Source organism: Crocodylus porosus, unplaced genomic scaffold (genome assembly GCF_001723895.1).
Source record: "Crocodylus porosus isolate Cpor-Errol unplaced genomic scaffold, CroPor_comp1, whole genome shotgun sequence".
Lineage (NCBI taxonomy): Eukaryota > Metazoa > Chordata > Crocodylia > Crocodylidae > Crocodylus > Crocodylus porosus.
This window is the reverse complement of record NW_017728921.1, coordinates 1,535,438-1,549,351: the sequence shown is the minus strand read 5'-3', so window position 1 is coordinate 1,549,351 and position 13,914 is coordinate 1,535,438. Positions and strand designations below refer to the sequence as shown.

At 39.7% G+C, this 13,914-nt stretch overlaps 1 protein-coding gene across 1 annotated transcript in view; it reads left to right on the top strand.

Annotated features, from left to right (window-relative positions):
* The first annotated feature begins 874 nt into the window (after window positions 1–874).
* The window catches only part of GRK3 (G protein-coupled receptor kinase 3), a 74,494-nt gene continuing 61,454 nt past the window's right edge, over window positions 875–13,914 (top strand). The window contains exons 1-3 of the mRNA XM_019539370.1: window positions 875–892; window positions 1,887–1,938; window positions 9,599–9,672. Coding sequence (XP_019394915.1) covers window positions 875–892; window positions 1,887–1,938; window positions 9,599–9,672 — 144 coding nt within the window. The remainder of the gene's footprint in view (window positions 893–1,886; window positions 1,939–9,598; window positions 9,673–13,914) is intronic.

Sequence of the window (13,914 nt, the reverse complement as noted above, 5' to 3'; positions counted from 1 at the left end):
CTGCAGCTACATATACTCAGACCCCAGCCTTGCATTTCCACGTTCAAAATAATAACAAATGTATATGGTAAAATCTTGGCGAGTTTTTCCATTGGAATTAGGTTTTTACCTGAAGTTTCTGAAATGGTGTTGTGGATTACTAATTACTTGAGATAGGAAATGATCAAACTCTGCATCTCTGCATTATTTAGAAATAGGTTGATATAAGAAGCATGATGCAAAATAAGTGATGTTTTAAGAAAAACAGGTTCTGAAAAGGCTTGAGTCATCTGAGTAGTCTCTCTGCCTTTCTGTGTCGAGTCTTCCTGGCACCCAGTTGATCTCAGAAATATTGAACAACTTGCCTCTCATTATCCACTACCAAATATCAAGTTGGTAGTTGGCTATGAAGTTCAAGCTTTCTTCTGTATCCCTGGTTGGAAGTTATTTTCTCTTGCTTTATTAGATTTGGTGACATTTGACAAACTGATCAGACCTAATTGGTACTGTCCATGTATATAAGCAGAAATGTTTTCCAAAGACTGGAGCATGAGAAAATGAGTTAGAAAGTGGAGATCTGGAGAGAAGTGTCCTAAGACCTCTACTGATGTATTTTGTATTATAAGTGGCAATAAGCAAAATGTGCAAAAGACATTTTACTCACCACAGCCACTTAGCCAGTTGTTTTTTGAATTGTACAGACTCATGGAAGTAGTTTCCTTTCAGGCACAATCCATAAAAATCTTTCTTCTGCACACAATTTCAGGATCATCTTGGCTGTAAGATTATTGTCTTTAATCTTTGGTTTCTGTTTTTTTTATTTGTCTTTCCTTGGGTACAGTTGACCTGAATTTATTTTGCGACGGTAGTGTTAGAGCGTGGTGTCATAGTCGTGATGGTCCAGGAATTAATGGTGAGACAGTCAGGACCAGTTGCATAGTAGGGATGGATAGAGGTAGACAAGCTGTCGAATGCAGGATATTCTTCTTCATTTTGCTACTAATCAGTCCTCTGCATCTGCTCTCTTGTAGTCAGGGCTGCTTCTGCCAGTCGCCTTCAATATTGATTCGAGAGGATTGGTTTCCAGCTTGAAGCATTTTAACGTGGTGTAGAACGCTTACAGAAAGGGTTGTTTAGCAATGGGATGAAAGTGCAAAATTTACTTCACTGAAGGAGGGTAAAAGCAGGGCTGTTGTGTTCAGTTCTTACTAGCCGCTCTAGTTTGAATTGCTGCCTGAATCTGAGCATGATGGAAAGTTTAACTGGGATCATCACTGACACTTCTGATGCGTTGGAACCACGAACGGGGCCTGTACACAACTGGAACAAAGAAGAAAGATGAAAACGAAAAATGAGTTGCACACATCTTCTTGAAGATGTACCCAGTCTATAGCTTGATAAGCACTTTCAGAAAGAACCAGTCCCCAAAGTTAAGAACTCATGAGATGAAAACATTTATATATTCATTTTTTTGGGTAGGTCTTGACACTTTGGAACACTTGATGGCGGTTTTCTATTGTCTCCCCAAGCTTGAAAATCCTAAATAACTACTTGGTTTTCTCCCTCATCACTAACCCCCAAATTCTTGCCGGCCTCTTCCCTTCTCACAGCAGTTGTGCCCCCCATCACGGCTCTGTCCCTCTGAGCCCCAGCCTCAGGCCTTCACCCCAGTTTCCGTCTCAGGGCTCTACACACATCAGCTTTGCCCACACCTCGCATTTCTGTCCCCAGACTGCAAGGCCCATGCTTCCTGCTCCCTCCAACCTCTGTGACACCAGTTATCTCCCAACCACATTGGCTTTGCCACGTGGTACCAACATTGCCTTGTTCACAGCCCCAGATCAGTTCCATCCCTTCAGCTTCTCCCTGACATTTGGCCCCCCCACACCAATTCCTTCCCTCTCCAGCAGTCCCGCAATATCAGCGTGGCCCTCAATACTTCAGCACTCGTATCTGCAGGTAAACCGAACATCAGGAGTCCTTTTTCACTTGTTCCCCAGCCAGATAGCTTATGATAACTTGTTGAATAAACAGATTTAGCTAGTAAGTGTTTTACAGAGCACACACTGATATTGAAGTCAAAAAGTTGCCAGATGTGTATCACCGAGCATGAGCTTTATACACAGAAAATCCTGAAAGAACTGAATTCCTGCCTGTCAACTGGAAAATGAGCTGTTGTACGGTGGGAAATGTACACTGCCCCAAGAGTAATATCAAAAGCAAAGGCCATGCAAATCCCAGCTTTCAGCACCTGGTCTTACTCTGTGAAAGTCAGCTGGCAGTATCCCTGTCTACAACGAGCAGGATTAGACCATTATATGCCCTTCCAGAACTGTAAAATGAACTCAGCCCTTGGTTATCTTGAGATTGAATACTTTCATCACTGAAATTGCATGTCTGACAGTACTTCTGGTTCTGATAGCATCATGCTGTACTGAGGGATATATCTAAAATATAGCCCTGGACGTGTGCGAGTTCCAGATTCGAAAGCATGAATTCTTATTAGCAGTTCTATGAAGAACTTGACTTTTGACGAATGAAGTAATTTCATCTACTTGAAATGGAAGGTCATGCACCATGCAGTTTTTATGAGCTATTTTATGGAGAACGAATGACGTACAATGAACATGGTTCTTTCCCCATCGATTTCTTAGGGGGGTGCTTGGAGTTTATCTTTTCAAAACGTAGAAATCCTTCTTTTGCGGGAAGGTGCTTGTGTGAAATGTGCCACATAGGTTCTGGAATGTGATGCTTTGAACGTACGGCTTCTCCTTCTTGGGCCTTGCACTCTCCTAGGAAGGATGCTAGGGCAGGGCCTGAAGCCCTTTAGAGCAAGTCTGAATGATCCCATACAACTGGCTCTATCCCGCGATGTTCAGGAAGGGGGGAAATTCCTTCTCTGTTCTTGTGGAGAAATAGTATACCCTTCCATTGATGATGGTTGAACATGAGTGAAAAATTAGCACGTTGGCCTTATCAAGATGCAGCTATCAACTTTTTTCAAATGTTTTTTTCCTAGCTATCCCTAAATTAATCCAAAATTTATTGATCGTGCTGTGCAGTGAGTTGCATATGTGGCCAGCCAGGACTTCAAAAAAATTTGCACACCAGCGAAGGGAAGATGGAGACTTCATTGTCTAAAAACAGTGCGCGTGTACTCCGCTTTTGATGGAGCCCTGATTTTCCTCCATTTGCTTGTCTTGACACTCTAATCCTGAGTGGATCATTGAGTAAAAAATGCTTCTTTTATGTAAAATTACCATTTTTTCCTCTGAAAGTTGAGTGCAAGTGGATGGGAAATCAGAGAAGCTTTTGAATAGGAAGCTGACACGAAGATATGGCACCTAATTCTAGTTTTCCAGAACCAGATTTCCTTGCACCTTTGCTATTTGAATTTGGGGTCTGAAGGATTCAGTTTGTCTAAGAACTGTAGATTGTAGTGTCTTTTCTACCCTGACAAATAATTTGAGCAGTCTGTGGTGGAGGGGCTGCTTCAAGTTTTAATAGGCCTCATGACTAAGTTTCCAACTACCCATCATATATTTAAAAAATAATATTGCAAACAATTTTGTTTTATCATGAATAGGCATTTATTAACTGTATTTCCTTCTCTAACAGCTTCTGTTCTGCTTGCTGTTGACTCCTGAGTTTTGCATAGAGATATGATAAAATGAAAAGCTAGCAAGAATAGGTCAGTGCAAAGCAGGCAATACAAAAATGGTATTGTACAATGCTGTCACAAACCTTTACTTTTCTACAATAATTCAATGAAAAGTTTGTGAAAGACTGAACAGGACAAAAATATTTGGCATGGTATTGATTAAAAAAGAAAATTGCTGCTATATTTTCACACTCTCCTCCTACCAACAGTTGCCTTTGTTTTCTTTTGGGTAAAGAGCCAGTTGCTGGGAACATGCCAGAGATTTTTCTTTGACGGCATTCATCACTGTTTGTGCCACACTTTAGTCTCTTAATACTTCAGTAATTGCATGACTGTAGTCTTCCTTAGTTCATTGTCTAAATAAAGGTCTAATTAATTTAGCATTATTTTACTCTGTATTGTTGATGCTTTTTATCATGTACAAAGTAAATTAAAATATTTAGCAAATGAGTTGTAGTTCCATAAATGAGATCCACCAATATGAATGTAATTTGCAACTTTTTTTTTTAGTTCCTTTGATTAGTATTCACACACATGAACCAGTTTGTCTTGTTTGTCAGTGGGCTATTTACCTATGTGGGGGGTGAGGGCTGGGGAACAATACTGTGGTTGGAGGACTAAAATGCCTTTCAACTGTAATCCACTGCATAAAGGAAATACAAATTGAGACAAATGGTACAAATAAAATGCAGAGCAGAACATGGCTCATGAATTGGAAACTGCAGCTTCCCCAGTATGTGCTTGCTGAGGCCGGACATACAGAAAACTCTAGTTACTGATAAATAACCTGTCTCTTTGTGCTTCTCTTTACACTCTTGAGCACCTAGCAAAAGTTTGTAGGCCACAGAAAAAAATCGTGTATGTGCGTGTATCCTGGGAGAAGATGCAGTTGCTTTTTGGATTAAAAACCTGCTTTACACCTTGGGTTAATTTCACATACGTTATACCAAGGAGAACTTGGTTCCACCACTGGCTGAGTAACTGGTTCTCCGGTGGCTGACAGTAAGTTTGCTTTTGATGGAAGCAAGAAAAGAATACTGTGTATATGATGATATTATTCCTCATCTGTCCTCAAATGGGGGCACTTTAAAGAAGTTTGTATTTGTGATTGGCTTGATTGCTTTTGTAATATGCAGTAACGTGAAGGCAGAGATGATGCATCACGTTGGGTAATAGACTTTTTTGAGGTATGTTATAGACAATTAAGATTTGGTAAGCTGGGTAAATTAATTCAGTGGTGTATCATCTTATAGACCACAACTCGTCTTTTATGATAGTAAGAAGTTGTGATTGAAATGTTTTCTCCTGTTCTTTGGTCTGGCCAAGAATGCTATTTGTCATTTTTTACCTTTTAACAGCTTTTTTGTATGTTGTAGCTGAGCTCAGGAACATCTCGGGTTAAATGTCCCTTTTGAAAGCTGTATTGAGTTCAGGCCAATATGTTCTTGTCAGGCTATAATATATGACTATGTGGATCAAATTTTCATGTATGAAAAACATATAAATCAATAAGCAGAAAATAGCAAACTGTTTTCCTGTGCATTAGGAAATAGGTGCTATACTTTATAAAAAATTAGCTTTCTTTTAACTGGGACAGAAGCGATCTCTTCTCCCCTCTATCACCAATGCAAATCCAAGGGATACGTGTATGTTGGAAAATGACACATCCACTCTGATAAGAGACGCATTGCAAAGGCAAATTGCAGCATTTTCCCTCTCGAGTATTTGCAAAGGTAAACAAAGCCGGGCTGCCAACCGAGCCAACGGTAAATGCCACATTGTCTTTCAGTGAGTATGTCTGAGCACATTACAAAGCTAATATTGTATTCTAGCAGTTTTCAGAATTTTTCATATTGTGAGACGTGTTAATAGTCTCTTGTGAGCCACATCCAATTTCATATGTGATTTGCATGGCTCCCTTCCCTTCCTGTAATGTGCCTGTGGCACCTCCAGCAGTTGTGTACATGGAAAGATAATGTTAGGAAACTATTTAATATGTGATAAAAAATGGACTGAATGCATTGTTTGTGATGGAAGAGGTTTATCGCATTTGGTTTCATGTCGAGAGTGGAATAGTACAGGGAAATTTTCCTGAAGTGAGGGAAAAGAAGAATAAATAATATGGTGTTTCTGGCATTTTTGGTGGGGTTGACTAAGGTTTCATCACCGAATGTTAAATAATTGCGGATTAAGTTGTTTCTCAGGAAAACGCAAAGCTTTCACTGTGTGTGGTTTTAAAATGGGCCTAATCATGATTTAATGTTAACAGCCCTCTGTTCAAATTGTATCATCATTTCTTTAAATTTTTAAGTCATTTAATATAACACCTGCTGTGTTGAAACGTTCCTTTTTCATTTCAAATGCAACTATTTCCATTTTATTTTGCAAATGGAGGTGCAGCCACAAGAACAGTTTTCATAATTGTTCAGTTGAAAACATATCTGTTTAAAATTTTTTCATGATACGTAGTTGGCCCCTAATTAAAGCAGAACCCTGTTGAGAATAAAACTGAAAATAGAAATTTAAATCCTATCTGATCCTTTGCTATGCATGTCTCTGCCTAATGGAAAACAGAGTAAAGCAGGCCATCATGCTGAAATGTGTTGAGGCTTTACAGAATAGACCAAATATTGCTTTCATGTAGCAGTTCACTGCTAAATTAATCAGGACTGACATGCAATCAACTTTTAAAAGGCATCTTTCAATTTTATACTTAAAAATACCTTTCTTGTATTCAGTAAGTTGTCTTGCATTGTGTTGTATTTTCCGTCTCTTCTCTACAAGCTCCGTATCAATATACACCGTAACGGAGAGTATCCATAGGTAAGACCGCCAGTTTGAACAAGTTTTCCATTGTCAAATGGCTAATAAAGCTTGAAATAATAAGTGAGTAGTATTTGTGGTCATCTGAATCTTGCTACTTAATGAGGTCATAGAGACTGTTGAAAGGAAGCAAGTCTGAATAATACAAACGTGTGCTTAGATGTTTATGTTTCTGGATTTAATGTTTAAAACTGCTAGGAAGTCATGTAAGTCCCGAAAGAAAAGTGCGTAAGTTAGAGACTGATTGCTCCTCTGGCTGTGGCAATCCTGGCACGGCCTTGAGGAGCTCGGGGATGGGAAGAGCTCTGCCAGCTGTAGAAGTACAAGGTCATTTCTAGAGGCCATTTGCTGCCACCTATTGGGCAAAGATCTGTATCCACTGTGCACCAGACACGGAGGTTTCTTCTGTCCCGTGCATGTGTGACAGTCTACCGGTTAGCTTGCCTTTCACAGCTATTACTTTTTGCCCTTAAAGCTATTTTTTTACTGTCTGTGGAGACTGCAGTTGGGTGTACCAAGGATTACATTAATACCTTGGACTGCAATTTCCAATCGTGTAAGAGTCGTGTTGTAACTGTGATAGTCCAACAAAAGTCATCGCCCTAAGAAATCCTTGCCTCCACATAATTTCTTGACCAACTATGCAAGGCAGTTTTGCTCTATTCCACCTACATAGTTGGTCCAATAAAACTACCGCCCGAAGAAGTCCTTGCCTCTTGCACAGCAGTATAAAGACATGGTTCTAGAAAGCTTCTTTACTGAAAATATGGCGCTGTGGAGCCGGGAGAAGTAACCAGGTTTTCTGTGCCAGTATGTGAGGACAAGACTATTTTAATGCATGCTCCACTAAGCGAAAGACTTGGATACAAGATACCTGTTCCCTCTCTCCACAAATGTGAAATTCCTGCACACATCCCATCAGCCAAAGACTTAAACCCATCTCAGTGCTCCTGTTACAAGTTGATGGCAGAAACCTTACCTTTCGCCATGTTCAAAATTGACTTTTGTGTGCTTCAAACATTGTCAAAAAATGACTTCCTTGCTGCTGGTAATAACTTTCTTTGGACTAACTGTGGTGTTGGGAGAGATGTTAGCTGAGCTTTCAGACACAAAAAGCCCTTCCAGGCTTGTGTAACTTCTCCCAACTATATAGGTCCGGGGCAGGCAATTATTTTGGGTGGGGGGCTGCTTACTGAGTTTTGGCAAGCCATTGAGGGCCACATGATAGGCAGCCAGAAGCATATAAGTATTAATTTTCTAAATTTTTTAGGGGCCCTGTGGGCCAGATAGAATGGCCTGGCGGGCCACGTTTTGCCCATCCCTGATATAGGTCCTATAAAAAATACTGACAACAAGCCTTGCTCCTCTCCTTCCTGGGCCATCTCTGCTACAGCAGTATGTCCTTGCTGCTGTCTCTTTAGAGTCTCTCATTGGAATAAGGTGAACATTTGAATTCTTTAGCAGAGCTGCAGTTTCAGAAAGATCAGGGAGAGCTTCAGTCATATTTGGGCAGCCTTGTTAATTAATTTGTCTGACCCCTTGCTTCTTAGTGTGGCTTCTGGGGTTATGTTCTGGGCTTTGAGTTGTTCCTATTGACGTGAAGAGCAAGAGTCTATTAATTTCGGTGGGCTTCAGAGTGGGTCACAAAGCATGTGAAACGAGTAAATAAAGCAGTTCTGGGTAGAGTTGGATTTGTGATCTCGTTAGCATGGCATTTACAGCCATTGATGCAGAACCTTTTAATTGAGGGCTGATTCACTCAGTCCTAGATGCATGTTTTTCTTTGACCCACATTCATTTTTACTGGTCCTAATCCGGTTTCTTGGAAAATTTTCTTCTATACAAACAAATATTTCTGTGAGTATATGTAATAATGGGTTATTTCTCTACTATTAGTAGTTTTTTTGAAGATAATATTTATGGTTTTCATTTGCTCCTTGGCCTATAATTTATGAGCCTTCCCCTGCCCTGGATTTGCCTAGTGAAAGAAAAGCAGCCAGGGTCAGGTTTGTTTATGCTGCATATAACGTCTCTGATGCAGCTCTGCTTTCTCCGCACACATTAAGTTTTGATCCCCTTCTGAAGTTTTACCATTCATGTCGATGGAAAACAGAGTCCAAAAAAAATGTAGGGAAGTATTTTGCAGCAGGTAATAACTGTGGTTATCTGTGAATAACTGTTAATTATGTCTCAGTTTGGCTTGCTTTAGTATTTGAATTTCTACTTTCATGCTCTTATCTACTTACAGAAGCTGGTGAAATGCCAGTGTGTACTTAGTGAGACCAAATAAGGAAGGGCATTCGTTGCTGAAGTGAACTACAAGCACGTGCATTTACAGCTTCCAGAGTCTTTTAGATAACCAAGGCAATTAGCTTTGGGAACAGATGTCCACATTAAGCTAGGCAAAAGATAGTTCATGGTGGCAGATATCATCTGAGCCATACATAAAAACAGTTGGAGTGTTGAACAGAGGTTTTATTTATTTATTTTTTAAATTAAAACAGTTTACTCAAATTATTTTCAAATACATTTGTAAAGATTTTTAAATGTGGCCGCTCTAGTCTGTGTGGCAAACATTTTTCTCGATGGGAATTTAACTCGATTGCAATGTTGTGAAATGTATCTGAATTAGTGGGTGCTAGTAGCCATAAGATACAAGCGCTGGGAGGTTACAAAAATGGATTAAAATGGTTTATTGCTATATTGTGTGTTTTAGACCTATTAAAATAGGAAACTATCAATAATTTCTGTTTATACTTGTGTAATTCTCAAAATTTCTTTTGGACACTGAGTTAGAAACAATCACATTAGATGGCAGACCAGACATGAACAATTCCAGTGCATAAAGGTCAACGTGGTATAAAAGTGATGATAGGTAAAACCCAGCATCGTTTAATGCAACTGTATGTATGAAAGGGAGGGGAGCTAATAGCAATACTTATGCGTTAGATGCATTTTCAAATGATTGTGCAGACATCTAAGCATTGTAATTAATGAACACAAGCAATTAGGAGTGCTAACAGGAGGAGGGAAAAAACCCAATCCAAACGCTGATTAGTTTATGCCCTTGTCTGGAAATTGCCTTTTAATTAATGTTTCCATTTTTTAAGTACTATTTTTTCTTATTTATTTTAGGATTTTTACTTTTTAAAGATTACTGTATGAATGAGATTGATGAAGCTGTGCCTCAGCTGAAGTTTTATGAAGAGGTAAGCAACCTTTTATCTTCAGTTGGTGCTGTGTTTCAAAAGCTGAATTGCTATTGTCTGGGACAAAACTAAAAAGACTGGCGTGTCTGTGCGCGTACGTGTTTGTGCCTGGGAGTGAGGTTAGGTAAGAAGGGTGTACGGTTTTTAACAAATGTACATTTTAAGATCGTTGCAGTGATTTCTTGTTATATTGGTAATGACCACACTAAGATTTGGAAAATAGGAGGCTGAAAGGAGAAATCTGTGTTGCTTGTTTGGATTTGATCTGTGTTGCTGTTTGCACATATCGGGACTCAGGCTTTTAATTAAAAATTGATTAATCAAACATTTGAAGAAGTAGAGTTATAATGGATTCCTGCCCTTGGCAAGTTATTGGGCATATTTAGTTTTTGGTATCCTAATGCCATTGGGGTGTAGAAGTTTCTGGCTGATGGAAACGATGATGATGAGAGAGAAATTACCGCAGTTGAGACAGCCATATTAGCATTCATCAGATCTCTGTGCTCAAAGAAAACTTGAAAAATACCAGCAGGCTTCTGGGAGGGGGAGAATCATAACTGTGACTAGAATAGGTTTAGGGTTATTAATTCTGTTTTTTCTGAGACTACAGTGAAGTTATTTTGCCTTGGAGGGAAGCCAGACGTATAGCCAACATTTGCTGGATGCTGTGACTCATGCTAACGCTGCAATTGAAAATGAGGTTTGGGCTGGACTCCTCAAGGTTGTAGGGCCTCTAGTTTTTCTTTACCTCTTACAAATTCATTAAAACAGAATAAAAATGAAGAACAGTTAATGCTATGTTCTTTTAAACTGTTGCATTTAGCATCTGTATTCTGCCTTTTAAAGCACATCTATGATTTCTGTTGATGTTGTTAAGAAGACTCGTCTATGCATTTCCTTCTTTTTTTTATTATTACTTAGTCTGTGTTTTGCAGTAGAATACAGAGGCTCCCAGGTAGGATCTGGCTTCATTGCACCTTATTTTTTAGCTATTAATCTACATGCAAAGTATTCTTCTATATAGTCTCTCAAGCAAAATGCCATAGGATCTGCAAGGTGGGAGACACTTAAACCACTTTGGACAAAGTGCTAGGTGAACCATTGTACACTGGCAGAAAGATCTGCGTGGAGTGATCTTTTGAACTCTGCTTTCTGAGATTCATTAAGAAAGTAGTGCACATCCTTTACAGTCTTAAACTCTGTATTGCATCAAAAAGAGTCTGTTCCAGCTTTGGGAATTCTAAGAGTTGTGTGAAATAAGTGGAACTGCCTCATCTCCTTGTCCACGTGTTAATGTTTCTGATGTTTGAAAATCTGCTGATGCCAAGATATTCTTGGAAAACAAGAGAAGGGCATGCTTTTGATCTTCAGTTGCTGAGATGATAAAGATAACAGAAGCAGAAAAGCTTTTAACATTTGCCAGTTACCATTGGAATTTGGAAGGTGTCTTCCTTGCATCAAAAGGAGCTGAAACCCAAATAAGGTGTTAGACAGTTACAGCAAGAATTTGGGCATGATTTACTGTGCGTCAGTGACCATGCAGGTTTATAAAAGAAAACCTGCAATGATTAAGCAAGGATACCAGATGCTTTAGGAAAGCATGAGCACTTAGCTGACTTCAGCGCGGTATCTCACATGCCTAAAGCAAAGCATGTGTTCATGTGCTTGTTGGATCAGGCTCCAACAGGGAAACTGTTGTCATATTTCTGAAGATATCAGCTAAAGAAATAAATAATAATTTTCTGGTGATGAGAACAGAGCAGCATACTGATTAGGGACTTGTTTATATAAGGAAGAAAAGGATAAACCCTAAGCTATTTTGAATGCTGCCTTTACTATGGCAACAAAGGTTGGCAACCCAGAAATCAGAAAGTAAGTCAAGAAAGTTAAAATTAAGACTCATTCATTGGCGAATTGGCTGAAAACAGGGGGCACGCTGGGTGCTCAGAAGTTAAGGAATTTGAGCTTTGGCAGGTTCCCCAGAGAGTTCAAGCTCTTTAATCAGGGATCCTGCCTCCAGTCTTTTGAAGCCTATGTTTAGAGACTGTCAACAAAAGTACTTCAGTTGATCTCCATCGAGATAATAGCGCATAGGGAGAGAAAAGCAGTCCTTAAAGTACTCATGTCCCAAGCAAGCTAGCTGCTTTTACTTGCAGATTCAAGCTACCACCTTGGCATGCAGTCACGAGCATATGCACAGGCCAGCCAGCGCATTGGGTAGATCGCAGGATCAGCATGCTCACGCCGGCTCACTGCATGAAGCAGCGAGGCTGCTGCATGCAGTATATATAGAAGCAGCACACCAGTCCAGAAGAAAGGTCTGGAGTAGCATCCAGGGTGAATCGGTCTAGTGGGGACATTGGCATCACCTAACCACTTAGGGCATAGACAGATGTAACGGAGATCAAAAAGGACACCAGGGGAAGGGGTTATGATGCGACTGTTGCATCTTCACAGTTCTGTGATTATACAAGTGCAGCAAAACGACTGCCTCTTCAACCCTGTTTCATCCAAGGTCAGGGTTAGAGAGGTTTAGCTGACCTGTATCACTGCAGATGCACCCTCCTGGAGGGCTGCCTTTTTGCTTCGAAAGGGGTTAAAGGGTATTTTTGTAACTGCTAACGAGATATGAGCTGCTGCTGTTCAAGTAGGTAGGAATTCAGGGGGACCTGAGGGTTTTGCATGTGGAGTTTTAAGAACTCTGATGAAAATGGTTGTTTGTTGGTTTTGCAAACTGTAACAGTCGGCAGGCATGTCTACATGTGCTTTTATGCACATCTAAACTTTAACATGCATTTGCCTAATGCACAGTAAGGTGATTTAAGTGTACATCTACACGTGTACACACTAAGGTTCATTAACATTGTGTGGACCAATTTGGGATTAAAGCTAGTCCTAAATCAGTCGACATACACAGTGTTAATGCGCCTTAGTGTATCTACATGTGCATTAAAGCGGTTTAGCTATTCGTGCCTAAATTTGATACCTGCTTTTGCAGGTATCAAATGTAGGTGCGAATAGCCTAAAATCACCATTTTAAAGGCGCAATAAGGATGTGCATGTGTAGACACGCACCCTTAATGCGCCTTTAATCGGGCTAAAGCGGCATAAATTGGTATGTGTAGATGTGTCCTATATGTGGTAGAATTAAAAAGTCTTGTCACTTGCAAACTGACTTAAAGAAAAGCCTGGGCAGTTTTCAGGAGGAGATAGCTTGATTTAGGAGGCTGTCAATGCCGCTTTTGTACCAAACCCAACACAGTCATAGCGCTAGGAATCTAATGCATCAGGAAGACCTCTCCAAATTAAGTTAGTATTGTCCTTGTATGAACCTCTAAAAAGGGAACGTTCAAGATGGGAGAGTAATTGGCAAAGGTGCTAATGTCAAGTAATGGCTTCCTCAGGAAAGACCCAACCACTGCTCGTTTGAGACTATTTTGCAGGCGTAAGTATTCTTGTATTAATTCAGAGCCAGATCTGTTTGCTGGTATAGCAGAGGCTACTCTGAACACAGGGCTGCTTTTTATCATTCTCTCTTTAGAGGTTAGCTTCCGTGAAAATATATATGCATGGTTTCTGAATGTGGGCTGTGTTATTTTGGATTATTTGTAGATGTTGTTTGGGATTATCCCTTTATAAGAAATGCTCCCTTGGATGCTGGGTTAGAGTTCTTGTAGCAAAAACCAAAATGAGACAAAAAACCAAGAAACAAACCCCGCTGTCTGTCTAAAGGTAATTTCTTAACTATAAAGGTAACACAAAAGAGAGATTATGTGCCTCATAAGGTGGCAGACTGAACGACGTTCTCTACCACCATTTCCATCTCTTTATATATTTAAGAAATCACTAGCAGCAAACCAAGAAGTCAGGTATTAACAGATTGCTTAGAAAAACCAGTTATGGTGTGACTGCTTCATTACTTCTGAAACCATTTCAAGTGCCTGTTAAGGATACTTAACAACATTTGACCTAAACTGTATTGAAAAAAATACTTTGAATGCCATGCAGTATATATTTAGAAAAAGATCCCTGAAATGTATTTAAAAAGAGGTTAAATCTATTTCCTTCTTTAAAATATTAGGTTTGAAAGATTTGCAATTTTTATGTAGTTGATTTACCAACACATTAGCTTCAGGTAGAATAATTTGAATAAATCGTTACAGAAAAAACTGCGAGATGTAAAAAGGTTCCACACTCGAGGGATCTCGTGTTGTTGCAACGTGAGTCACGAAGAAGCATTTA